The 27,761-nt window shown below is 42.0% G+C and overlaps 1 protein-coding gene across 2 annotated transcripts; it reads left to right on the forward strand.

Annotated features, from left to right (window-relative positions):
- The first annotated feature begins 1,401 nt into the window (after positions 1–1,401).
- LOC311025867 (F-BAR and double SH3 domains protein 2-like) lies at positions 1,402–26,840 on the forward strand. 2 transcript variants are annotated; one of them, XR_014598430.1, is made up of 21 exons: positions 1,402–1,589; positions 3,920–4,017; positions 6,551–6,596; positions 10,176–10,252; positions 11,274–11,418; positions 11,802–11,935; positions 12,926–12,980; positions 13,058–13,186; positions 13,265–13,387; positions 14,488–14,595; positions 17,500–17,616; positions 19,127–19,225; positions 22,650–22,802; positions 22,942–23,079; positions 23,310–23,393; positions 23,973–24,156; positions 24,243–24,472; positions 25,353–25,557; positions 25,640–25,734; positions 26,267–26,477; positions 26,565–26,840. XR_014598430.1 is itself a non-coding variant. In XM_084029006.1 (20 exons), exons 1-20 carry the CDS (start codon positions 1,569–1,571, stop codon positions 26,348–26,350), a joined length of 2,325 nt encoding a protein of 774 aa, XP_083885132.1. In that variant the 5' UTR covers positions 1,402–1,568; the 3' UTR covers positions 26,351–26,840. The 2 variants fall into 2 exon arrangements, 1 of the variants encoding a protein (XP_083885132.1); XM_084029006.1 differs by having other exon boundaries at positions 26,267–26,840.
- Positions 26,841–27,761: the final 921 nt, after the last annotated feature.

Consider the following 27,761-nt stretch of genomic DNA (forward strand, 5'->3'; position numbering starts at 1 on the left):
AGTATACTGCTGCAATTATATGTAATGCTTACAAGTCCTACAATTTGGTACTGAGATGTTTTTCATGACACCAGTACTGGACTCTTTGTTAATTTATGATCAGCCTTTGAGAATAAAAGGACAGATGTAGGAAATAAAGAAGTACGCCTGCACCTTTTCACTTTTACTTGAATAAAGAAGTTGAATCAGTACTTCTGCTTGAGTGTGGAACGCCTGTACTTTTGACACCTCTGGTCCAGGATGCCATACACAATAACAGGCAAGGCGGCAGGAAGTTGGGGCATAATTAGAGGAATTATGGGTAGCCGAACTCTAAGCAACAGAGGGAACTAGTTCCTTTTTTTGATTTGGGTTGAAGAAGTTTGAGACACAGATGTTGATTTTTACTAGTTTATATGCAAAAGACAATCACATCAACGTTAAACACAGAAAAGTTTGAAGTCATGGCCACTAGAGGGCGCTCTATCAAACGAGTTCATGCTGAGAAGATTGTCACTCAATTACAAAAAAAGTCCCACATTCCAGCCTGTTAAATTCCCACAAACACAAACGAATGTCTTTTTTTTGGTATCTCTTCTTTCTACTTTCATAGCTAATTGACATGAACTGTGGGAACATTCATGACTTCCCTTTACGCTTTGCATTTTCAATGTGAGACAGACGAGAGGAACTCATTCCAGACGTGTTTTTAACAATACATCACAATCCACCCAAAAACAGACACATTTAGTTTACAGGTTATATTTCTCTGAGTCATAGATTATTGAGCTGTAATACACAATCGCTCACAATTACATGAAACAACCTCATCTTTTTCATCTTGGACATTAAAGAAGACAGCGAAAGTTAAATTAAATTAATTTAAATTAATTGATTGTAAGAATGGAAATAATCTGTAATTTTTAAACACTTCAATATTCTGCACCTTGTTTACTATTTTATTTATCAACTCTGTCTGTTCTGGTCATTTTTTTCCTTTAGATGTTTTTTATTACTTAACTATTAATAGGTATCTATTTGTTATTCTACTATTATTTAGACAAGGCTCGGTTATAAAGTATGGAAGATGATTAGGGCCAAATGTGAATGGTTTTGATGTCTTTTAAAATCAGAAATGTTACTTTATATTTAAGTGACATTGCAAATGATTCCATGAGGCCACAATCCATTCTTACAAGCACTGATCTTTAATTATTGTTATATGTTATTATTATATTATTATAGAAGTTGTTCATCTCATCAAGGCTTTTAGTTTAAATTGCTCGTTTTTATTCTGAAGATTGTACGGAAGTAGTATTTGACGTTTCGGAGCGTGTTTTATTTTGAAAATATGACAGGAAATACGCTGCCCTGTACGTGGTTAGCTTGCCGCTCGCGTTGTCCGTTCCCCTGGGGCTACAGTGTTTTCAACGGGACTCAACTTACCACTCACCGGACTCGCCATGGCCGCTTGACCCGGGCTGAAATACCGCGTCTCTCCGTTGTCACTTGTTCGAGAACATTTGCTCAAACGTTTCCCGGACGAACGTTCGTGTTTTTTCGCGTAGTTTTTATGTCAAGAAGTAAGGATGCAACCCCCACCGAGAAAGGTGAGTTTCTCCCCCGCCGTAGCCGCCGAAGCTAACGTTACTGGTCTGGAAGCGTCGACGAGCTGCTGCATATTTTAATGGTTGGAAAGTGTACGCTTTGTTGCTGCTCGGCTGGCTGAAACCACAAACTTAGCTTTTTACACCGCAAATGTTCACTGGTTTGTCGTCTCGTGCGTTTAATTTGCGTTTCGCTGGGTTTAAAATAGCAACTATGGAAGAAAAACAAAAAAAAAGTCCCATGTGCCACATTTTTAGGGGAGAATAGCCCCGTTAACGTGCCCGCTCCCTCTCGAACTGCCTGCCAAGTCACACTAAAGAGATGTAATAATAGAATAATAATACACTCTGAAAACGACTTGAACGCGTAATTAAAAAAAGAAATCACGGCCCCGAGGTGTTTGTGTTGCATCCGATTCGTCGGACAACTGTTAAGTTCAAGTAAATACGAAGTTTGGTTCGCACGCCGTGCGGAGCGGAGAATATGGCAGGGGCTGTAGATGTAGATTTCATCCTAATAATGTACAGTTTGTGTTTTTAATTCCATGCCGATTTTAAGAGCGGGTCCACTTTTATCTAAATCAAAGCCAAACTAAACCACGTCGTGTCGTTTAAACGCGTTTGGAGCTCTTCACCCTTAAATTGACAGGTTTTTCTAAGTAGTTTGGTGCATTCTTGTTTTTTTTTCTCGTCCAAGGGGCATTTTGGTAGAAAAGAATAAAAAAACTAACTACTTTACTTTTAAAAACCTAGTTTCAGATTGGAATTGTGTTTTGGGGCGTTTCGTTTGGTGAAATAACGCAAGAAACGCAGAAATCTCAGGAAAGTTCGCTTCTGTGTGAAAAAAAAGTTCCTGTGGGATCATATTTCAATAACATGGCTCGGCAGCAGAACATTGAGCAGTTCTACCCAGAACCACCAGAATACTGGGAACGACTCGAACACATGTATTTATTTATTTTTCTTTTGATGTTGATGCAAAAATATGATTTAATTTTATGGGTCATATTTGTTCATTTTTGTTGTCTTTGAAAAATTTGCAGAACCCACTTTTATCTGTCTAATAATTGGAATAAGGAAGGAAGGAAACAGTTTTCCTGCTCTGATGCTGTCTGGGTACTCACTTCCTAATTATCTCAGAAACCCAGAGACCCACTGAAGGTCTTCATTAAGCTGTTTTAATTTGGGGATTTTAGAAGAAAAACATTCCCAAACTTATTTTGCACTCTGCTTGATATTCATTTCTATAATTTATAGGGCTGCATATCTCAATTATTTCAATCATCTTTTAGTGCTGCTATTATTGTTTTAAAGTTAAAAATAGATGACGTTACATTCTCTCATTTGAGAAGCCTAAACTAAGAAACTGTGCAGAAAACACTTGAGTCATTATTTGATCAGCGTTTTTAAGTTAATTACTTCAACTCGTAGGTTCCCTCCGAGGATAGTTCAGTCTCAGGTGCCTTTGGGTCTCTGAGGAGATAAACACTGAGTCACTGGTCGCCCAGTAACACCAGTCAGAGGTCTGGTTCTGGTTTTGAGTCGCTTTAACGCCTTCTCTGCCGCTGAACTAGGGCCGCCTGCAAGTAACAATCATTTTCATCATATATCTGATGTTTTTTCAGTGTTTGATTAGCGGATTTAGTCATTTAAAGGACATAACTACTGACTATCTGTCAGTTTCACATGTAAAATGATTAATATTCTGATCTATTAACTAATTACTAACTTAATATACACATCAATGAGCCACACTGCTGTACTCAGTACTACTCATACTATACTTTAATTTGATTCAGTCCCACAAATCGCCACTTGAGCCCCGAATGTGGATTAAAATAGTCCCAGAGAAATGCAGTTTGTTTGAAATGACAGTGATCATCTAATTTAGAAAATCAAACTATTTTTGTGACCTGTTTAATTAATCTTAAACCAACGTTTATATTCAAAGACATTGAGTTCATTATTATTATTAATAAATTCATCATATCCTCACGTTGGTCGGCGGTTATTGTTTTACATCTTCATTTTAGTCGTTATTGAACTAAATCTGGCTCCTAATTGTAATAAGGATGGGAGAAAACAAACCCCGACACTCCCAGCTAACGAGACCTGCTCTTCGTAATTAATCCGACGGCCAATTAGAACCCCGGGGAGACTGCAGGGTGATGATGAGAGCGGTCCAGCTGTGAGCTGAACCAAGTCATCGGTAAACACGTGGGAAAGGTTTAGTTGAACATAGAAGCAGAGAGATCCTCTTGTCTTCTTGCACCAGCTGAAGTCTTAACTCTGAAGAGTCGGTGTGATAAACCCATCTTTTCTTCCCCCTGCAGGTCCGGGTCACCCAGGAGCTCAAACACATTCATGCAGAGCAGATGGGCAGATTACAGATCAAACACCAGGCAGAGTGTGACCTCCTGGAAGACCTGAGGTGAGCGGTCTAACGGAGACTACGTCACATTCACGGGAGTAGAAATGTAGAAATGGACTGTCGGAGTTCAGTAGAAACTGTGTGATTGAGGGGGGGTTCTTCTTTCTGAGCTTTGTTTACGGTAATTACAGTAAATCACAGTTAATTACAGAAAAAATACTCAGCACCCTCTACAGCACTTAAAAGAAAGGGTTACTAAAAAGGTTTTATTTGTATGAACCATAATAATATCTTATATGATGAAACATCGATACTTTCACGCATACATGGCTATACTCTGCTGTATTTGTATTATCCTCCTATGATGATGCAGTTCCTACACACCTCCAGACGTGATGAACTCTACACTGTTGTATTAGAAATGTGTGATTGTTTGCCAGGGTTCTGAAGAGCAGCTATCTGCCACTTCATCCCAAAGATTAAAGTATAATAATCATAAAGATGCTGGACTTGGAGACACATATTAAAGGTGGAGAAGCCAAAGGTTGTGGTTGTGTTTGCAGCCTTAGCGTTGGGTTGAGTTGACAGCCTACTGGCTCCCCACTTCCTGTCTGTGGTCGGTGGCAGAGCTCTCTGAACCTCCAAACAGCTGGAAGTTAAGGTCACAGAGAGCTGCCAGATGTTCCGACAGCCCTGAACCGTTCGCCGTGGGAGGCTCGGTAACATTATACAGAAACAATGTGGAACTGCAGCAGGATTACCGGGGTCACGCCCTGATCTCGGACGAGAAATGATTCAGCAAACTGGAAATTGCATCTTGTTTGTCAGCGAAATCTCTGTTTGGGGAGAGAAACCGGACAGGAAGTGAGTGTGGTGTTTAGTGGAAGAGAGGGAGAACGAGGAAGGATAGCTGGCTGAAGGAAGAGAGGGAATCTCCCAGGAAGTGGGCCGGATCGTTGAGTCGTGGGCGGAGCGTCGCAGTCGAGTCTCGACATGTTTAACGACTTGATGAGGATTTTTTTTTTCCCCCAGGGCACTGACCTCTCTTCTTCTCTTAGACTTTTGTATGCATTTCTGCTTCGTTCCCGTTATTAATAAATAAAGCCTGAATGAGTCAAACCAGCATTAAAACAACATTTACCGATATGCCTCACTCTTATCGGCACATTTTATGATTTGTACACATATTTGTGAAAACCGTATTTGCAAACATCTGCCGTTTTGCGTCAACGAATCGGAGTGAAACTCAAAAGGTTCAGCTACAGTCGAGTCGACGCAGTAAATCCGAATAAATGCAACTGCATTTAACCGCACCGAAGCAATATATACATTAACACAGTCACATTTGCTGTTTGTAAACGCAGCATTCAAATGAATGAAGAGAGAACGAAGCTGTGATTCCTAAGAATAAATCGCTCTGCTTGTTTCACGGCTTTTACATTGTAAAGCGCAAATAAACGCGTCCACACCTCCTCGCAAACCTGCAGGAAGGTGCCGGATTTTGAATGAATGCACAAGCCAGGCTTCATCCTGCTGTGGCCTGCCTGCTCTCTCTGTCTCTGGCGGCCCATGAGCCTCAGCACGCCGCAGTGCTTTGACCTGGGAGTGAGAACTGGCTGCTTATTGGCTGAAGGTCACATCCTTATAGCCTTATAGCCCCCGGGATGCTTTCACTTTTTAACTCTTGTACTGCTATGATAGGCTCATTTCCTATGTTGAGTTTACAGAGTCATTGGGTCTCTGTGTAAAATACTTTCACATTTATGACGATTGTGTGGGCGAAGGTTGTTTTTTTTAGCTTGTATTTTTTGACCAGGCCACTTCTGACGACGCAGCGTCACACATTCATATTTCTCTAATAGATGACGTTCCTGAGTCGCCTCAGCCCTAAATTACTGAGTGAAAATAGAGGTGTTGTGTTGGTGCCGGTCTTTTAAAACATTTCCGACAGATTGTAATCCAAATCCTCTTTGACAAGAGAGAACATTCTCTCAGTTCTCTCTTTGCTGTCAAAGCATTTCTTTCACTGACTGTTTGGCTTCGTGGAAAGATTTGGAATGAATGAACTTTGATTTACCAGCACACTCTACACTGGGTCATCGCCCCCTACTGTACCTGTAAGGATTACTATATAGATTAGGCAAACCAACGGATTAAGGCTCCCATAAGATGTGGTCTTAGACCCACAAAAGGCTTTAAGTTCAAATGGGTGATGGACGGTGCAGAGCTTATACCCTGATAAGCATTTCAGGGAGTGGATACAGTGAAGTGTAACGAGAAAAGTGATCAGATCAGAGACTAGATATTACTTTACATGTAAAAAGGAAATGGGAAGAGAGAATCAGAAGATAGCTGAAGAAGATGGGATAATATATCGGACTCAGACCGCCAATTCAAGGTCTCGTGAACACCAAATCTCAGGAACGGGGATTTCATCCACCAGGATGAACTAACTAGATTCTGAGGTCAAAGGTCAAGGTCATTGTGACCTTGTGTCAGTCCCATTCCTTGTGAGTGAATTTAAATGTATATTTCTTGTTCTATATTATTGTCTCATCCAATAACGTCACTCCTTTCCTTCTTCTTTTTTTAGGACTTTCAGCCAAAAGAGGGCAGCAGTCGAGAGGGACTACGCCCAGGTGAGTAAACGTTAACTCACACGTGCTACCGACGCCGTTAACATCATGGCTGCGCTGCCTTGTCATTTGTGTTGCTAAGAATACGGTTAGCTTTCACCATATACTGTCCTGCAAAGACGGCATACGACAAAGTCGGGTTTGAGGATGTGGTCCTAAGAAAGCTCTTTGTTCTTTTGTGGCCAGAAAGCCCATGAATGGAAACCACAGGGGGAAAAAAACAAAAAAGCTCCACCACAACAGAAAGGAGAAATGACATCCAGTAGTAATCCACGGGCTGGTTTCCTCCTCGCTGTGTTGTTTTCGCCCGCAGCTTCCTGGAGACGTCGACAGTCTGAATGCCTCCTTGGCTGCGTTCAGGGTTTGCAGTGCTGTGAGGAATGTCCACCATCGCTGTGAAGAGAGGGCCATGTCTGTAGTATCAGCCACCTGACATGTCTGTAGTATCAGCCACCTGACATGTCTGTAGTATCGGCCACCTGACATGTCTGTTGGCCTCGTCGGGTCCTGAGGGTTGGCTTGGTTGGGTGGGGTTCATAAAAGCAGCACTGGTTGTGAAAGGCCTTAAATGTGCCAAACAGAACCAGGTTTCATCGAGCCGGTGGTGGAAAGTCACCAATGATGTTAATGGATAATAATGTTGAGGTTTGGACGAAACACAGTGAAGGTGTCACTTTGGGCTCTGGGTTCTTTGGTACATTTGGTGAAAACAAACGGTGAAAATGTTACTTGCGTCTTTGAAAAAGCACTATATAAAACCGATGTATTATTATTATTATTATTATTATTATTATTATTATTATTAGTCTGAGGCTACAGCCAGGGGCCAAAGTTGTTTTCAGCTATTAATGTCGCCCATATCTCTGTCTGGTTGTGTGAGGATCCGTTTGATGTGGAAGCATCTGATTATTTGCGTAAATGATCAAATATCAGGCTCTCACATGATTGGTTAGATTTCTGGTACATAAGAGATTTCTGCAGTTTGAACAGTTAAACAGTCCGATTTCTCTCATGGCTCCTTTAAAAAACAACCACTTCATAACGTCGTACAGCGGCGGTGAGCCCTCGTAGTGATCAACCACTGATATGGATGATGAAGCTTAGAACATTATATCATTCCTACAGATAGATCACTAATAGTGATCAAGTCCACCACTGCTCTTTGCAGCGATGCCTCTCCTCCAGCCCTCGGTGAGAGAAGAGGCTGATGTCGGCGAGCCTCTAACTTTGTATCAACAAGGTCACATGGATCAAAATCAGAATGAGAAATGACAAACATCCGCCTCTAGTGATCTATTATAATCACACACGATCCCTCGAAGTGGTTTCTGCTCTCCCGGAGTCCTATTTTACATGCTCTTACTAAAATCACAGTCTCCACTGAGACACATAGGATGTGTTTCCTTCTTTCTGTCATAACCGACGCTGGTTCTGGGCTTAATATAACACGTGTACGATGAGTAAACACAAACACACCATGGATCGATTGCAGCCAGTCGAACTCTGACATGCACAGAATCACTTATTCTCCATTCAAGAGAAGCTAAAAGGGGAATCTCTGATGCCTGGTTTACATTATTTATCTGGCTTGGCTGGGCTAATGTTATCATGTCACCTTGCATAAAAGATGTGTGCAAACAAGGACAGAGAAGTACTAGAAGAGAGTACTATCAGAAAAACTGTCTGTGATCCATAGCTTTTTTTATGTGGTACACTTCTTCTTGGACAAATTCCTGATTGGAAACGTGGTCGATTTTAAAATTGTGAGCGTGTGCTTACTCTGGATTTCTTCATACTTTACACAGAAATGTATGATGATGTTCGTTATCCAGCGGAGGCTCAAGATCAGCCTGCAGGCCAGCTTTTACAGCATGTGTGTTTTATTGTCTTATTGGATTGGTTTGTTTGTGAAAGTCAGATTTCATCAGAATCGAGCAATGCAACACAGCTCTGTCCTACGTTTGATTCACTGTAGTTTGATTGGACCAACATATCCACTCTTAAGGATAATATTTAATAATGTAAGTCTGTTTTTTAAGCTAAAATGTACTGGTTCGGTTGATGTCCTGTGTTTTTTCTGATGTTTAACTGAATAATCTTCGTCATCATGTTTCACATTGTTTTATGGGCCATCAATTGGAGACAAAGGAGTGCATTCAGGCCGAGCTCGTTATACAATAACGTAACTCCAAGATGCTCAACGGAAATTCAAACGTCCCACACAATCAAAACAGTTGCAAGTGTGTGGCGTTCAGGGTGTTTTTCAAACAACCTGAAGATCAATTCTTCCTCAGATTCTTCCAATTCTTCAGACAAAACGATGAATTGGTTAATTGGAAAAGAAGTGTTCCCGTCCTAAGACTAAGAAAATGTCTTCATTGTGCGCCTCGGTGTGAAAGGTGTCCTGTGTTCTGGCCCCGTTAGTTGTGTGATCAATTAGACACCCGCTGCCAAGGGTTGAATCAAAGTGGGTCAGAGTGTCTCTGGAACACTTTGTGCCCTTTGGTTACACCCCCTTCCCTTTTTTAAAATGTATTTATTTATTTATTTTTTCTGGGTCTCTTACACCTGCATGCAGCTTCAGCCATTAGCCCATTGCCATTCCGATCACACAGTTGTGATTAAAAAGTCCTCCTCTGTGTGGCTCTTCCTCTGCCTCGTCCTCGCATCCCCTCCTCCTCCTCCTCCTCCTCCTCCTCCTCCTCCTCCTCCTCCTCCTCCTCCTCGTTCCCATCACACTATTCAGGCGTGTCCGCTAGGCGAGCTCAGTGTCTGTCTGAGTCCCACAATGGTCGGGTTTGTAGCGGCGTTTGAAGCTTTGGCACTGAGACGGCGAGTTCAGAGCCGAGGCCTGGTCGCCCTCAGGACTGCGTGACAGAGCCGGTCTTCATTTCCTCGATGGCCACGATGCTAAAATCACTCGAGTGAGCGAAGGCAAAGCCACAGAAACATGTAAAAGTGGAAAGCCAGCCCCAACATATATTTAAAGTCATCCTGAGACTTTCTAAGCTTTGAGAGCGAGTTTAATTCCTGAAACATTCTCTAAATAACTTAATAATTGCTTAATTGAATAACACATGAGTAGTGCATCATCAATAACTGATGTGATTGCCAAACGTACAATCCTTACTCTGTTTTTGTTTGTTGACTCTGTTCCGCTATTTCGGTTTCTTCAAAGGTTAACCTCACTGTTGGCCGCGGTGGGGAACCTAATATATCTCCACGGGCCAATGTGGTCTGAATAAATTGCATGTTTCTTCCCTTCATCAGCATAAAAACCAGCAAGTGAGCCAACCCGCTCGCCTGGCCAGCAGGTGAACGAGTCCAGGCGGTGTTGAAGCACGCTTTGAAATTGCGTGGATTTAAAAACGGTGCGGCGTTTCTAAGAAAAGTTATTTTCTGGCTCTTTTTAACGCTGGTGCTTCCATCTGCATGCTCTGGCTGCCTGGTGGTTTATGGGACAAGGTCAGGGGGGACACAGGCTTCAGAGCGTGTCCTATGTGAAGATGAGACGCAGGAAATGTGTGTTGATGTCAAAGGTGAAAGGTCACCCCCCTTTTGCTTTTGTCCGTTTTCTTGCAGGCGCTCCAGAAGTTGGCGAATCAGTATCTAAAGAGGGAATGGCCGGACAGTCTGGTGGAAGACCAAGCAGACGACAGGTATGAACTTCTCCACTCTGTCAAATCAAACATTTATCTGCTTTAGATTTCTTATTTTAAGGACTGATCCACCAGACTCTCGGAATACTGTCTGGTTTTGTGGATCGTCTGGTTAAACGTTGTCTAATAGTGACGCTCGCTAACCTGAAGGACATGTAAGAACGTTACAGAAACATGGAGCTAAGATTAGCAGAGTACATCATTACCTAGTGTTAGTACGGCTATGCTACCAGGCTACTGAAGGTAGATAAATGCATCCACATGCTGCTTTAGCTTTTAGAATGATTGTAAAAGTGAATAAAAACGTACGGCTTGACAGGAACAGTGTTCCCTAATTTCATGTCTTCCGACTGGATCTTCTTCTAGAGCTTCTATCGTTATGTTTCAAACCTGTTTTTGCTGCTGAGTCAGTTTGACTGACCCAAATGAGATATTCCTGCAGACAGTGAATCTAAAAAGGTCTTCCTTTCACCACATTCTTACCACACTGTCTCTCTCACACACACACACTTGTAGAAGTGCATCAATTAGTTTTCCCTAAATTTGGCACAAACGTCCACTTGGTCTCGAGGACGAACTGCGTTGTTGACAGACGCGGCTTTAAGCTGCATGCCACTGCAACCAAATACCAAACATGTGATGGTTTGGCAGAAGCCTGGAACCGCGAGGCTGTAATTCAAACAAAATATTAAATGTGAGGATTTTATGTTTTGTTCGTCATGCATGATGATGAACTGAATAATTTTTGGTTTTGAACAAAAGACAACATCCACTTGGACTGTGTTTTGGGTGTGACTATTGACCATAACGGGTGTAACCATTCATTGAGAATTCATTGACTGGTGCAAGTTTGGAAGAGAGTAGAGGCGTTTGTTTTGATGCAGGATTATTTTCACGGATAAATTTGATTGCATATGAGACCTGATTGGAGATCTCCAAAATGGATCATGTACAAGAAATTACAGCAAAAGGTGACTCTTGGGGGGGTTGTGAAATAATAACCCATGCATTTGTGTTTTAGGAACATGTATTGTGTGTGGAGGGCCTATTTAGAGGGCACGGTCCAGGTCACCCAGTCCAGAATCAGCGCCTGCGATAACTACAAAGTCCAGGTCGCCGATCCAGCCAAGACGGGCAGGCTGCAAAAGGAGCAGCAGCTGAGGAAGGTAATATGAGTTTGAAAACATGTCCTTTGTCACCTCATTTCCAGCTGGAACTCAATGTAAACAACCTGTGTAATCCTGATAAACGGTGCCATAAACACAATGCCAAATGAGGGCAGAAGTCGCAGCAGTTCTTATCATTAAAGGCGGCTGTCGGCCCAGTATTGATCACACTGGAGCCTCTCAGCCGTCATCCTGCTTTTGTTCACGCTCACCTTTTATGAAAATGATGCCACTAAAGTTCCTGAAATCCCTCACAGCGTCACTGCATGACTCAGCACACACACACATTTGCATAATGTTTCAGGTGATGCGTTACGGGTTGAATCATTTGCATCAATGTGTGTTTATTTTTCTGTGCGTGACTCACAACCTCCCTTCCCCAGTGCATCGAGCAGCTGACGGTGGTTCAGGCGGAGCTGCAGGAGTCGGTGAAGGAGCTGACCAAGAGCAGGAAGAAGTACCAGGAGGCCGAGACCATGGCCCAGGCTGTCCGAGAGAAGGCGGAGCTGGACGCCAAGTAGGAACCAAATTACTAGCAATTTAAAGTGGAAAAAAGTTTCCATATCACACTTTTGTACGTTTGCATACTGGACCATGATTGGTTTCCAACGTACCCGTGATGTCACAGAGAGAAGTTTCTACCCGAGCAGAGGAATGTTGAAATCGGCCTTCTAGTGTCAAACTCTTAATTGATTATAATGAAGATAGCCGTCGGTCCCACAAACGAGTCGTATTCAGGCTTCAGGGCGACGTCTCTTCCCAACATGAGCAGCTGGCACTTGGACCACATTGCAGACATTTTTCTGCCCTTCAGGGAAGTTTGTTATAGAGCCGAGGTGCTGGTTTTGCCGTCGGAAAAAGGCTCAACAGCTGGGTTGGCACTCATTCTAATACTACAAGTACTACTTTCTTCTGGCCTGATGTGTACACACGTGTAAATGCAGGTGGAGGGACCTGAGGCCATCGAGGTGCAAAGAAGTATAAATTGGATTATTTAATCTCTGTGGTGATGCACTTGTATTTACCATGTTGTAAACTATTAATCACAACTTGTGCATGTGGTAACCTGGTTACTGTAAATCTGCTTTTACATACATGCAACAGGTCAGTAATCGGATTTCTTCCCTGAAACCGACTTATTTTGGAAGCGTGGTTTTCTTATTTTATCTGTCGTGATGGAAGCTGCTGCTCCCTCTGCTTCACTTAATTGGCAGTTTCAAGCCTGTAAATGGAGTTATTTTAACTTTGATAACGCTAACAGTTCATGTATTTAGGCTCACCTCATGTTTCTGCCGTTTCACAAGCGTGTCGGAGAACTACGCTGGCCTTCAATTAACTTGAAAACATTCAAAAACATGAAATGCTCACCATCTTTTAATCATCACTACGTATTTTAATCATAGAGGACTTGAAACGGCCATGACGGCTGAATAATCCTGTCATTTTGCTGACCTGCTACATGTTGTATGTCACACATGAAGTCAAACATGTCTTTTTTTCTGTTCAGGTCCAAGCTAAGCCTCTTCCAGTCCAGATCCAGTCTTCAGAGGGCGAGCGTGAAGGTATGAGATCTTTACATTTAAAACAAAAAAATGTTCTGAGATTTTGTTGTCAGCAGTTGTGAACTTTAACCTTCCAGCTGAAAGCCAAGAGGAGCGAGTGCAACTCCAAAGCCACGCATGCCCGAAACGACTACCTTCTCACGCTAGCAGCGGCTAACGCTCACCAGCAGCGCTACTATGACACGGACCTGATGGACTGCATCCAGGTGAGGAGGACTCTGGGGGGGGGGGGGGGGTGGAGGGAGACTGTGCTGTCAACTTGAACGTCTGGAACGTGTTTGCAGGTCTTAGACGGCCGGATCTACGAGCAGGTGAAAGACTACCTGGTCTCGCTGTGTCAGACGGAGCTGGAAAGTTACCAGGCGGTCCACAACACCTTCAACCAGCTCTTAAACAGCTCCAATGGGGTGAGTCCTCAGACCTACTGCACAACCACACGTTTAACTTTGGGTAGTCACTGTGAATAGCAACATGTCGGCTGGTTTACTGCAGCGGTGTGAACCCAAACCAACTATTTTGTTGTGATTTATTTAGAATAAACGGATAAAAAGGATGCCAAAGTGACTCAATCAGAGCTAGGCTGACACTGTCGCTGCTCCATCAACACTTAAAATAACATAATGTAGGCATAAATACAGCAGCGACCGTGTTGTTTGGACCAGTGGTTTCTCCACATAGTCTGGTCTCGCTGTATTAATGTGAGTGTATTAATGTTGTATCGTAGAGATCTGGGAGATCACACACCCTGAACATGTGTTTGTCACTATTTCTGATTGGCTCGAGTTTAAATATTTCAATGAGTTCAGCAAAGAACCTGCTCTTGAACGGGTTTGTTTTAGGTGATGGCGATCTAGAAGGTCATGACCATGTCGTCCATGACCGACCCCGAGGATGCGTTCAGGTCACCCGGATCACTCGCTAGTTTTGGACAAGCTGAACTCGACCGCCTTCTGATTAATTGAAAGGTTTGAGTTACCATGGCGCTCCTCGGTTTCAGGCACTCGAGTCGCTAGCGGCCTCTCAGTCTGCCTTGTTGGGTTCACCTTGCCTCTCCGGAGCCAGAATGGCGTTTTGTTTCTGCTCAGGCCAGAATATGAACAACCATTAGAGAGGATGCAGCGGCCACGCTGGTTTCTCAACAGAGCTCACGTTTCAGCCCATGTGCTTCCTGTGTCAACAGGCGTGTGCTTTGTGTAAGGTGATATTTAGATTTGACTGAATGACGTGCTCATGAATGTCTTTTGATTCTTTATTGTGTTGGGTTTGAATGGTCTAAATATTGCTGAGCAGCAAATACAATCCGAACAAAAATTAAACTACAGGTGATTATTTTTAATCAGCCTCACCCTTTCAGTCTCTTATTGTCGTAAACTAGAGCGTTTGTCTTTGAGAGAGGAAACGAGTGAAATGAAGAAACACAGACTCCACTAAGAGTTTTTATCTTATTTTGAATAATGCAAGTGTACAGAGCTGTAAAACTTTAAATGTGTATTTAATTTGTTGACAGGTTGTGCAGGAGTTTCACCAGCAGCTGTTTGTACAGAAGAACGTCATGTTTCAGCAAGCTCCGAGCTTCTCGTACCAGCCCATCGACTCGGACACAGTCAACCCTCAGGTATTATCACGACGGTCATAGTTTGTTCATCCGTGGTTTTCAAAGTTCGTCATCTTCTAATAACACTCATATCTCCTGTGATGAATCGGCTCGTCCACTACTGATTTAACTTGGAAATGTCAAAACCAAATGTAGGTATGCAAATGTGCAGCAAATAGGAAAAAAAATACAACACGAATGCACTGTGAGAACGGAATATTCTGGCATGTCACGCCATGGTTGTCTTGCACAGAATTCATGTTTGGAAAGCTAAAAATAACCTGTTGATATCTGGGCTGTAAACAGTGATGTGGAAGCAGATGGCAGCCAGGAGTAAATAATGAACACATCCAGCAGGATTACAGCACGTCTTCAATGATGGCTCTTTACGCTTAGCGTCTCGTCCATCATGTCGGACAGCCTGAAATGGAAAGTATTCATTCACAGAGATGAACACACGTTTGTCTGGAAGAAAACCTTCTTACTTCACGTTGAACGTGGCAACCTCCTCTACAGTTAGACTGGAGGTCAGCGGTCCAAACTTTGATTTAAACGACGTTACAAATCCGGTTAGAACGGGACAAGAAGATTGAGCTCAGGAGGTCCATCGTCACGTGTTGGATGGAAATATCTCCACGATTATCTAATGCCACAAAATGGTGCCCAGTGTTACCAGGGAAGTGTCGGCCTTTGGTTTATCACTGAAGGATCTCAGTAGTGGCCTTGTGCACAGCCGCATACGGACTCTGACCAGGAGCAGATATGCAACACTTGCTGGTTTTCAAGAATTTATTGCCTTCGTATTAATTAATTGCAGGAGGGATCATGTACAGTCGAGCTATGTGCAGATATGGCGCGTTGTCTGGGAGGAAAATGTTGACCTCGACATCATCAAAGCCGTTTACCTCATTGTTCCCGTGATAACCGTCCAGAGTTGTAAAGATTCTTCACCCATATTGGTAATTCATAGGTTCTTTTGCACCTCCACAAAACATTAAATGGCAGTATGAATGTCCAAAGTATTTTCCTGTCAGACTTGAGGTTTATTTGTGGCTGACGCACACGAGTGTATTTGTATTTATTTTTACCGTACTAGTCCGGTCCTCCTCTTGCTCTGGTCCTCTGCTCAGCTGGACAACACTGGACAATTTGTTCAAACTGCAAATGCTGGCGTTGTTTTCATTGGAAGTCAAACAAGCAGCAGCCTGTTCCTAAAGAAAACATTAGTGGTGCAGACCCCTCCCTCCCCCCCTCCCACACCAGACAGAGGGATCCGGTAAGGAATAGAGCTGGGAGGGAGGGGCAGGAGGTGGGCCGGCCCTGTGAACGGCCCATCTGTGAAAAGGAGGCATTGTGAGCGGGCCTCATCAGAGTGCACTGACCCCCCCCCCCCCCCACCCAGGCCTTCCCCTCCATGCACACACTGCTGTTGTCATGTGGAAACCTCTCAACTCACCTTTTTAAGGATTGTTTTTTATCTTTAAAATATAAAATCAAATGTGACCTCTTGATAACGCCAAAGATACGGGGAATGTCTTCTGTTAACGGGACGTATCATGCTTTTATAATAACCCCCACTAGGATGTTATCATGCTTTTATGATAACCCCCAATAGGATGTTATCATGCTTTGATAATAACCCCCACTAGGCATGGGATCATATGAAAATGTCATGTCACATTTAATGTCCCAGGCAAAATGATGGAGATTCACAATATTATCCAGATAATCACCGACATACGTTTAAAACTCTCCTTTCTTGTGAGCATCCTTCAATCAGTCAATCTGAAGTGAGGTAATGATAAGGTCCCTCTGCATAAATGAAAGATAGTCTGTAAAGCATCCACTGCTTTATGGTTTATTGGACTCTGAATGGACCTGTCAATCAGCAGGTAAGCCCCGCCCCCTTAAATCATCCCCTGCTTTCTGGTCTGGTGGACTCTGAATGGACCGTAATGCACTAAATGAACATCATGCTGGATTGAAGAAGACGCAAATCTAGTGATTGAGACCATAAACGCATGTTTACAATGTTTACTGAGATGATGAATAGACTTCCATGCAATCAGACTTCTTTGTGAAACCAGACGAGTCGCCACCTGGTGGCCAGTAGTAATAATGCAGGATTAAGGCACTTCGCTTTGGCTTCACTTTTCAGAACCTTAACGCTAAAATAAGAAATGCATCGTTGGGGATGTGCCTGGTTGTCGTTTTTATGAGGAAAATGGTGTAATGTGATATCGGCTATCTGAAACACAAATAGTAAACATCCGGGGGTTTGTGAGGGTTTTATTTGACATACCAACATACCTTGGTGGACTGCAGTGAAGCTGTTGGCTCTCCAGTGTTGCTCAGAGTAAACACATTTGGGTTTTCCCCTCCCTCTTACATAATGGAGAGACAGCCGGGTTCAGACTTTAGGGTTCATAAATAAGTGAAAAATGCATCTGTTGCCGTCGTGATGATGATGTTCTACGTAAATGAAAAGTAGTGAACAGTGGTGAGGCTGAGACGAATGCTGTGTTTCACACTCCTGTGTATGTTTCCTTCAGAGGAAGCTGCCACATTGAAACACAGTGTTAAACCAGCTCACTGCTGGTTCTAACACAAGGTTCTCTTAAAGGTGTTCTGGTGGGCCGTTGCAGGAAGCAATGTTTTATTTTGGAGAGAAAGAATTTGTGTTTCCACGCGAGGTCATTTGCATGATTGTTTTTGACAAACCACCTCCTTGTCAAGAGAAATGTCATTGCCAAAACTTTTTTTTTTTTTTAAGGTCGTAGGATTTTAATTTGGATTGCCTTAAAAAAAAAAAACTTTCTCAGCATATTAAACTTGTAAACTGATATTCAGCGCTGGCGTGTCAGCGGTTTGACCCATCTCTGATGAAGTGTGATGGTTTCACCTCCCCCTTCTCTGTGTTTGTAGGAGGTGCAGCTGCAGAAGGAGAGTGGAACGTCGGAGGAGCACAGTTTGGACAAGGAGGCGAGGAAGTGGGCGAGCCGCGTGGCCCGAGAATACAAGAGCGTCATCCACACTCAGCGGGTAAGAACCGGACCGGACTGATGAAGACGATGATGATGATGCTGCAGGCAGGCAAATCTAATCTGCACCTTTTTATTAAACACTGAGCATCATAGACTCAAAAGTAAGAATAAGGAACATATGCTGTTACTAGGAAACATTGTGGGAGACTTAAACTCTGATGGACTGATTTGAAACATCCCTTTACTTTTTCTTTGCATACTAAGCTGGAGTTTTAATGCCCCTGACAAACCTCTCCAAAGGAATAAAAACACCTGTAACAGTGAGTCAGATAGTTGATATTGTAGTGGCGTTAACAAACCAATCAGGTTGCAGCCGGCGTTCTCCAGTAAACGTCTTCAACATTAATGTTCTACAGATCCAGGAAATGGTGACTCGTAAAAACATGGACATCCATTTGATTGTTTGGTTAACAAAGAGCTTATTTTCTGCAATAACCAAACGTTTGTTACGTGCACATTTTGTTGTTTTTGTTAACGATGGCATTTTTGTCCTCTCGTTTAGCCACTTGTTAGCAACCGCCGTTTTTTTTGTGTTTTTTTTTTAAGTGAAAGCATAAAAGCTTGAAAATGCACCCGAGGAGAATTTACTGACGTCCTTTATATCGTCAAACAAAGCTTTAAAATCTCCTCGTGTTAACCACGGACCTTATTTCAGGCATCCAACCCAAAAACCCCGTTCAAATAACACATCGACTTCAACGAATCGGGCTTTAGGAGTCATTCCTGCAGCGCTCCATTACAAAGCATAAAGAACATCCATAAATGAGTTATCAATCATTGAACAGAACACAATTTCCTTTTTATGGTGGCAACATTAACTGTGATAGTAGAAACAATCATGCATTTTATTGCATTGCATCAATTGGTATGAGCCAGATCTGTACATATAATATGTATATATATATATATATATATATAGAGAGAGAGAGAGAGAGAGAGAGAGAGATACTGTTTCTATTGGTGGTTCGTTTATACTGCTTGCTTATTTTTCCCTTATAACGGTCACAAAATATATATTTAATTTGCAATGAAACGAAAGGTCAAGTTAGGCAATGTGGGAGTTTAGAGAGGACCAGCTGTGATGTACAAATACTCTGATGTGTAACAGCCTGACTGATTATACATCAAAGTTGTGTTAATGACCAACAAATGGAATTTGGCCTTTAAACATGGTTGCAAAAGCAGCAGCGTGGGTCAGTTTGACAGTAATAAACCTGGAGATCATAAAATCATCTCCCATGTGTAAAGGAAACCACGATGAAGAAATAAGACGTGATGAAATTAATCAACATCGCCACCTTTTCCGCTGTCGGTGAAGCTGAGCGATAAACTCATGGAGACGTTGGAGTAAACCAGTTTCCCAGTAAAGAGGAAATGAGTCACTCTCTCCAGCGAAGCTCAGTCAAATTCATCAGATGTGTTTTTTTATTATGACAGTTTTCATGGTGTGTGTGTTTTATTTTTTTAAATACATATTTGATGATGGTGGTGGTGGTTTTGTTTTTTAGGCTCTGGAGGGATTCGGGACACCGGACTCTTCAGAGCAGAACAACTGTGAGCTGGAGACCAAGATAGAGGTGGCCAGGCAGAGTCTCCGAAGGGCGGAGGTAACGCGTGTGTGTGTGTGTGTGTGTGTGTGGAGGTGTGTGTGTGTGTGTGTGTGTGTGTGTGTGTGTGTCTCTGTGTGTGTGTGTGTGTGTGTGTGTGTGTGTGTGTGTCTCTGTGTGTGTGTGTCTCTGTGTGTGTCTCTGTGTGTGTCTCTGTGTGTGTCTCTGTGTCTCTGTGTGTGTGTGTGTGTGTGTGTGTGTGTGTGTGTGTGTGTGTGTGTGTGTGTGTGTGTGTGTGTGTGTGTGTGTGTGTGTGTGTGTGTGTGTGTGTGTCTCTGTGTGTGTGTGTGTGTGTGTGTGTGTGTGGGTGTGTGTGTGTCTCTGTGTGTGTGTGTGTGTGTGTGTGTGTGTGTGTGTGTGTGTGTGTGTGTGATGCTTTTCTGTTTTCTTAATTAACCTCCCGTTGCCTAAAATGGCCCCAGAGCTCCCCCTGCTGGTTAAAAGACGAAGCAACAGATTAAAGAGTGACGCCTGTATTCACAGAGAGGATTAATTCATTGAGAGAAGATTAATCAGCATTTATTTTGGTAATTAATCGGTATTTAGGCAAAAGTGTGATATAACAAATTAAATGTTTTTCTGACCAATGGTCATTCTCCAAATGTTCCTGAATGTTTTATTGACCAATCGATTAATTGAGGGGGAAGAAAGTGACATTGATCAATAATGAAGACAGTCGCTTGTTGAAACCCAAATGCGGTGCATCAGTGGTGTTCCCGAACCAACACCGAGTTTACTGGTTAGTTTAGATAATGAATGAACAGTAGTACTATGAGGTATTTGGTTAGCTTAGAAACATAAATTAACAGTCAGTACTATGAAGTATTTTGGTTAGTTTAGATAATAAATAAACAGTAGTACTATGAGGTATTTGGGTTAGTTTAGATAATAAATGAACAGTAGTACTATGAGGTATTTGGGTTAGTTTAGATAATAAATGAACAGTAGTACTATGAGGTATTTGGGTGAGTTTAGATAATAAATGAACAGTAGTACTATGAAGTATTTTGGTTAGTTTAGATACATAATGAACAGCAGTACTATGAGGTATTTGGGTTAGTTTAGATAATAAATGAATAGTAGTACTATGAAGTATTTTGGTTAGTTTAGATACATAATGAACAGTAGTACTATGAGGTATTTTGGTTAGTTTAGATAATAAATGAACAGTAGTACTATGAGGTATTTGGGTGAGTTTAGATACATAATGAACAGTAGTACTATGAGGTATTTGGGTTAGTTTAGATACATAATGAACAGTAGTACTATGAGGTATTTGGGTTAGTTTAGATAATAAATGAACAGTAGTACTATGAGGTATTTGGGTTAGTTTAGATAATAAATAAACAGTAGTACTATGAGGTATTTGGGTGAGTTTAGATAATAAATGAACAGTAGTACTATGAAGTATTTTGGTTAGTTTAGATAATAAATAAACAGTAGTACTATGAGGTATTTGGGTTAGTTTAGATAATAAATAAACAGTAGTACTATGAGGTATTTGGGTTAGTTTAGATAATAAATGAACAGTAGTACTATGAGGTATTTGGGTTAGTTTAGATAATAAATGAACAGTAGTACTATGAGGTATTTGGGTTAGTTTAGATAATAAATGAACAGTAGTACTATGAGGTATTTGGGTTAGTTTAGATAATAAATAAACAGTAGTACTATGAGGTATTTGGGTTAGTTTAGATAATAAATGAACAGTAGTACTATGAGGTATTTTGCTTAGTTTAGATAATAAATGAACAGTAGTACTATGAGGTATTTGGGTTAGTTTAGATAATAAATAAACAGTAGTACTATGAGGTATTTGGGTTAGTTTAGATAATAAATAAACAGTAGTACTATGAAGTATTTTGGTTAGTTTAGATAATAAATAAACAGTAGTACTATGAGGTATTTGGGTTAGTTTAGATAATAAATGAACAGTAGTACTATGAGGTATTTGGGTTAGTTTAGATAATAAATGAACAGTAGTACTATGAGGTATTTGGGTTAGTTTAGATAATAAATAAACAGTAGTACTATGAGGTATTTGGGTTAGTTTAGATAATAAATGAACAGTAGTACTATGAGGTATTTGGGTTAGTTTAGATAATAAATGAACAGTAGTAATATGAGGTATTTGGGTTAGTTTAGATAATAAATGAACAGTAGTACTATGAGGTATTTGGGTGAGTTTAGATAATAAATGAACAGTAGTACTATGAGGTATTTGGGTTAGTTTAGATAATAAATGAACAGTAGTACTATGAGGTATTTGGGTTAGTTTAGATAATAAATAAACAGTAGTACTATGAGGTATTTGGGTTAGTTTAGATAATAAATGAACAGTAGTACTATGAGGTATTTTGCTTAGTTTAGATAATAAATAAACAGTAGTACTATGAGGTATTTGGGTTAGTTTAGATAATAAATGAACAGTAGTACTATGAGGTATTTGGGTTAGTTTAGATAATAAATAAACAGTAGTACTATGAGGTATTTGGGTTAGTTTAGATAATAAATGAACAGTAGTACTATGAGGTATTTGGGTTAGTTTAGATAATAAATAAACAGTAGTACTATGAGGTATTTTGCTTAGTTTAGATAATAAATGAACAGTAGTACTATGAGGTATTTGGGTTAGTTTAGATAATAAATGAACAGTAGTACTATGAGGTATTTGGGTTAATTTAGATAATAAATGAACAGTAGTAATATGAGGTATTTGGGTTAGTTTAGATAATAAATGAACAGTAGTACTATGAGGTATTTGGGTGAGTTTAGATAATAAATGAACAGTAGTACTATGAGGTATTTGGGTTAGTTTAGATAATAAATGAACAGTAGTACTATGAGGTATTTGGGTTAGTTTAGATAATAAATAAACAGTAGTACTATGAGGTATTTGGGTGAGTTTAGATAATAAATGAACAGTAGTACTATGAGGTATTTGGGTTAGTTTAGATAATAAATGAACAGTAGTACTATGAGGTATTTGGGTTAGTTTAGATAATAAATGAACAGTAGTAATATGAGGTATTTGGGTTAGTTTAGATAATAAATGAACAGTAGTACTATGAGGTATTTGGGTTAGTTTAGATAATAAATGAACAGTAGTACTATGAGGTATTTGGGTTAGTTTAGATAATAAATGAACAGTAGTACTATGAGGTATTTGGGCTAGTTTAGATAATAAATAAACAGTAGTACTATGAGGTATTTGGGTTAGTTTAGATAATAAATGAACAGTAGTACTATGAGGTATTTGGGTTAGTTTAGATAATAAATGAACAGTAGTACTATGAGGTATTTGGGTTAGTTTAGATAATAAATGAACAGTAGTACTATGAGGTATTTGGGTTAGTTTAGATAATAAATGAACAGTAGTACTATGCGGTATTTTCGGAGGTCTTATTTATGTTGTGATTTGCAGACGATGAAGGTGAAGGCCGAGGCCCGTCTGGACCTGCTGAGGCAGGCGGGCGTTGCTGTTGAGACGTGGCTGAAGAGCGCCATGAATCAGGTGATGGAGGAGCTGGAGAACGAGCGCTGGAACTACCTCAGTACCCATGATCCTTCACTCTCGGTAAGGCCTGCATCATGTTAATGTCGGATTTTCTTCTTACCTGTCTCCGTGGTTATTAGAGTGACCGAATTGGCCAACGATTAGTGCAGTTTATCCAGCGTACTTTAAAAAACAAGTGTACCGTGTCGTATCTCTGCAGGGAACAGCAGATCTGGAGCGTGAGGATGAGGAGGAGGAGATGGAGGACAGTGGTGAAGTGTTGGACGACAGCAGCTCCAGCCCCTCCAGCACCTTGAAGAACTACCCCCTCACCTGTAAAGTCCTCTACTCCTACAAGGTACCATGTTGGGCTTTCAGCGGGACGTCACTGCTGTTAAACTGCTCATTTACGTCGCCGTCCCTTCACCGTATATCTTCGTTTGCTTATGATGGCAATAAGGAAGTGTTTTTGACAACAGAAGCGATTTCTTCTTGAACACCGATGGATGCAGGACTCAGAAACCGAGGCGTGTTTTTAAGTTCAGGAGACCCGGCTTGTTGATAACTGACCCGTGTCTTGGTTTCCAGGCGTCTCAGCCGGATGAACTGACCATTGAGGAGCAGGAAATCTTGGAGGTTATTGATGATGGCGACATGGAGGACTGGGTCAAGGTACTGTACATATACATGTTTATTCTACAGGAGTACATTTACATTTACATTTACATTTAGGTCATTTAGCAGACGCTTTTGTCCAAAGCGACTTACAATAAGTACATTTGTCAAAAGAAGGAAACAAAGAAACCACGACGTATCATTGCCGATGCAGTAAGAGCTAAAAATAGAACAAGTGTTAGGTCCTCATCTGAGTAAACTAGTACTTCAAGAGTAACAGTGCTACGATCCGAGTTTTTTTTTTTTTTTTTTTTTTTTTTTGCGGGGGGGGGGGAGGGGGGGGTGTCGAGGGAGGGTGTTAGTGGGTCATGCTATGTAGAGTCGAGGTGAAGTCTGAACAGGTGAGTCTTGAGCCTTTTTCATGAGTACAGGAACATTCAGTGTGTGGTTTGCAGAGATGACGTCATTGATAAAACCAGGAAGTGCCCTCGTATTAATTTCAAGACGACGTTTGATCGCATTAAAAGCTGTCGACCTTTTAACTCCTTGAAAAGAAGCACCAGACTGAATGAACAGGAACCTCCTTTTGTTGTTTGTGAATTTCCCACTGATCTCACGTCACCTTTCATTCTCCAGGCCAGGAACCGCGGCGGGCAGGTGGGCTACGTCCCGGAGAAATACCTGCAGCTTCCCTCCTCCAACAGCCTGCTGAGCATGCTGCAGGCTCTGGCCGCGCTGGACGCCCGCTCCCATTCCTCCAGCAACTCCACGGAGCCGGAAACCGAACCAGCAACCGGCTCCGTCAACGGAGACTCCAGTGGTGAGGGTTTAAATAAGGCTTTCTTTTATTTGTGTGTGGCTCGTTCTGGTCTGGGATCTGTCAACACTGCCTCCCTCCTGTTGCAGTGTGTTTTGCGAAGGCCCTGTACGACTACGCGGGACAAACGGACGACGAGCTGTCGTTTCCTGAAGGCGCCATCATCCGCATCCTGAGCAGAGAGACCCACGAGGACGACGGCTTCTGGGAGGGCGAGTTCAACGGCGTGGTCGGCGTCTTCCCCGCCGTCCTGGTGGAGGATCTCACCGCCGGCGCCGCCAGCGATAACGGCGATGGGCAAAGAGACGGCAGAGCACAGGTGAAGATCATCTCTGCTTATATTCATCCAGCGTTGCCATGTAGTTTAACTATATGGAAGTTATGATGATGTGTCAGAGTTTAATGACACATCATTAGTATAACTAATCTAGGTTATATTTTGACAATAAACAAACAATATTTTTGTATTTCTGTACTGGAAGCCAGTCTTAACAAGAAATGTATTTCTCAAATATTATATCTCTTGCCATCCTTTTTTACAATTAGTTCATTAACCTTTTAATTGGCCTACGTTTTGTATGAATGGAGCTTATAGAAATGAATAAATTGCATTATTTGAGGTTTTGTGAGAAGCTATTTAATTTGATTTGTTACACTTTTGCAAAGCTGCATCTTCTGTTATCGGGACGACCTTGTTCTCTCTTTTGAATCACAGAAATTATAACAAAAAAAAAAAAATTGTATCTTTTAATAAGTTAATCATCATGTTCTGACACCTGAATATCAGCAGAGATGCCAGTCTACAGGGCTCCAGAGTGCGCCTAATTTGGGCGCACGTGCGCCCAGAAATCGGGGTAGTGCGACCAGATATTTTACGTGGGCGCACTGGTGCGCCCACTTAAAAAAAAACACCTTTACTTCTGTTTACGTAATGTCTATGTGAACTGACGCTGAAAATGTAATATTGTAATTTGGGTGCACCTAAAATATGTGCTGGTGCACCCAAATTAAAAAGTTAGGCGCACCAGTGCACCCAAGGAAAAAGTTAGTCTGGAGCCCTGGTCTAGTGAAGTGGTTGATAAAATCTAATAGATATCATGAAGTTAAGGCTGATTTTAAAATTGAATCTGGTTTTCCTGTCACACATGTCGGTCTGTCTGACATCATCACTGTTTAATTAATATTTCTCTGTTATGAAGGCGTCCCCCTCCCCTCTGGCCCAGAGTGACCGATCCCCTCGCAGTCCCTTTCAGCCTCTCCACAGCAGCCCCCTCCAGACGCCCACCGTGTCCTCCCCGCTGTCCAGCCCCTGCAGCGCATCGGCTTCTCCCATTGGCCGGCCGCCCTCCTATCACAACGGACATCACCGGCCGCCGCCGGCACCGCACAAAAGTCCCTTTCAGAGTAAGACTTCCTGGTGCGTCCGTGTCACAGTGAGTGAATGTGTGAAGGCAGCGATGGTGATGTGTGTCACTGCTGTGTTCAGGTCCGGTCCAGGCCTCGCCTCAGCCTCCAGGTCCGGTCCAGGCCTCGCCTCAACCCCCCAAATACCCCGAGACCAGCTCCGGCTCCATCCGGCCTGTGAGTCCAACGTTTAAAATCCTAGAAAACACAGAGAAGCTGCTAATTATCACATTTCAGAAGAGTTGATCATTCAGAGTTTTAATTTGTTTTTCATTTAAAAAAAAAAGGAATTAATGATAAATTGCTGAGATTATTATTATTGAAAAATGCTAAATTTAAAGTACTATGTAAATTGCATTAACATTTCCACTTCTGGACATTTATCGATTCTTTTTCACATATTTGACTCATATTCAGATACTTTTCGTTATTTTTTTCACTCATATTTATTACATCTTATGAATAATTTTTAAGGTTTTTTTCTGACATTATATTTTCCACACATTAACTATTGATTTTGAAACATTTGTCTACAACATATTTTAAAAAATCATTTTTTTTTTTTTTTTTTTCAGATATGACTAATAATTTTTGGGCATTTTTTTAATACAACAACATACATACATATACACACAGTTAAAATACTGCTAATAACATGTAAAACACACTATTACGTATTTGACTCGAGCCTGACTGATGATGTCTCCAGGTCCGTGCTGCCCCTCCCCCCCCCAAGCAGCACCCTCGGGGGCAGGTGAAGCGGAGGGAGGAGGTGGAGATCACGCTGGTGTGACGACCAGCCGGGACTTCACAGCTCTGTTGATGCACTCCCAAAGGAACCCGAGGAAACCGGACCCCTGAAGACCCCGGGAACCCCAGAGACCCCCGGGAAACCCCTGAGACCCCCAGGGGCCACAGAGGTCTTTATAAGGGTCAGTGTGCTACAGAGGCTTTTATAAGGGTCAGTGTGCTACAGAGGTCTTTATGAGGGTCAGTGTGCTACAGAGGCCTTTATAAGGGTCAGTGTGCTACAGAGGTCTTTATAAGGGTCAGTGTGCTACAGAGGTCTTTATAAGGGTCAGTGTGCTACAGAGGCTTTTATAAGGGTCAGTGTGCTACAGAGGTCTTTATAAGGGTCAGTGTGCTACAGAGGCTTTTATAAGGGTCAGTGTGCTACAGAGGCCTTTATAAGGGTCAGTGTGCTACAGAGGCTTTTATAAGGGTCAGTGTGCTACAGAGGTCTTTATAAGAGTCAGTGTGCTACAGAGGCCTTTATAAGGGTCAGTGTGCTACAGAGGCCTTTATAAGGGTCAGTGTGCTACAGAGGTCTTTATAGGGGTCAGTGTGCTACAGAGGTCTTTATAAGGGTCAGTGTGCTACAGAGGCTTTTATAAGGGTCAGTGTGCTACAGTGGCCTTTATGAGGGTCAGTGTGCTACAGAGGCCTTTATGAGGGTCAGTGTGCTACAGTGGCCTTTATGAGGGTCAGTGTGCTACAGAGGCCTTTATAAGGGTCAGTGTGCTACAGTGGCCTTTATGAGGGTCAGTGTGCTACAGAGGCCTTTATAAGGGTCAGTGTGCTACAGAGGTCTTTATGAGGGTCAGTGTGCTACAGAGGCTTTTATAAGGGTCAGTGTGCTACAGAGGTCTTTATAAGGGTCAGTGTGCTACAGGCGTCTTTATAAGGGTCAGTGTGCTACAGAGGTCTTTATGAGGGTCAGTCTGCTACAGAGGCCTTTATGAGGGTCAGTGTGCTGTGGAAGAACATTGTGCCTTTCTCTTACGACACTCCTTTATTCAGTGCCTGCTCTGATTAATGGGGCAGATATGGCCTTATTTATACATCCTGTAGTCCTTCATTGTCCACATCTTCTACCTGGACATGGATCCGTTTACAGTCCTCACAAAATGTATTGATAACCGACTGAATATCAGCTGTTGATATCCTTCAATTATCAGTTCACAATCACACAAACAGTTCTTTGCTCACAGTAATTGATATTGTGGCGTGTAATGCGATGTTTCTGTGCCGGGCCTGGATATACAGTAAAACTGTCCAAAGGTGACGTCACATTATTCACTCCCACATGAAGATCTGTATTTTATCTTTAGATGCAGGAAAAGGAGGCGGCGTGTTCACCGCTGTAGTTCATCGGCCAGTAAACGCTGCCGATCACCTCCGACTCGGCTCAGCTTCCTGCCGGC

Source organism: Eutrigla gurnardus (genome assembly GCF_963514095.1).
Source record: "Eutrigla gurnardus genome assembly, chromosome: 15".
In the NCBI taxonomy this organism is placed as follows: Eukaryota; Metazoa; Chordata; class Actinopteri; order Perciformes; family Triglidae; genus Eutrigla; species Eutrigla gurnardus.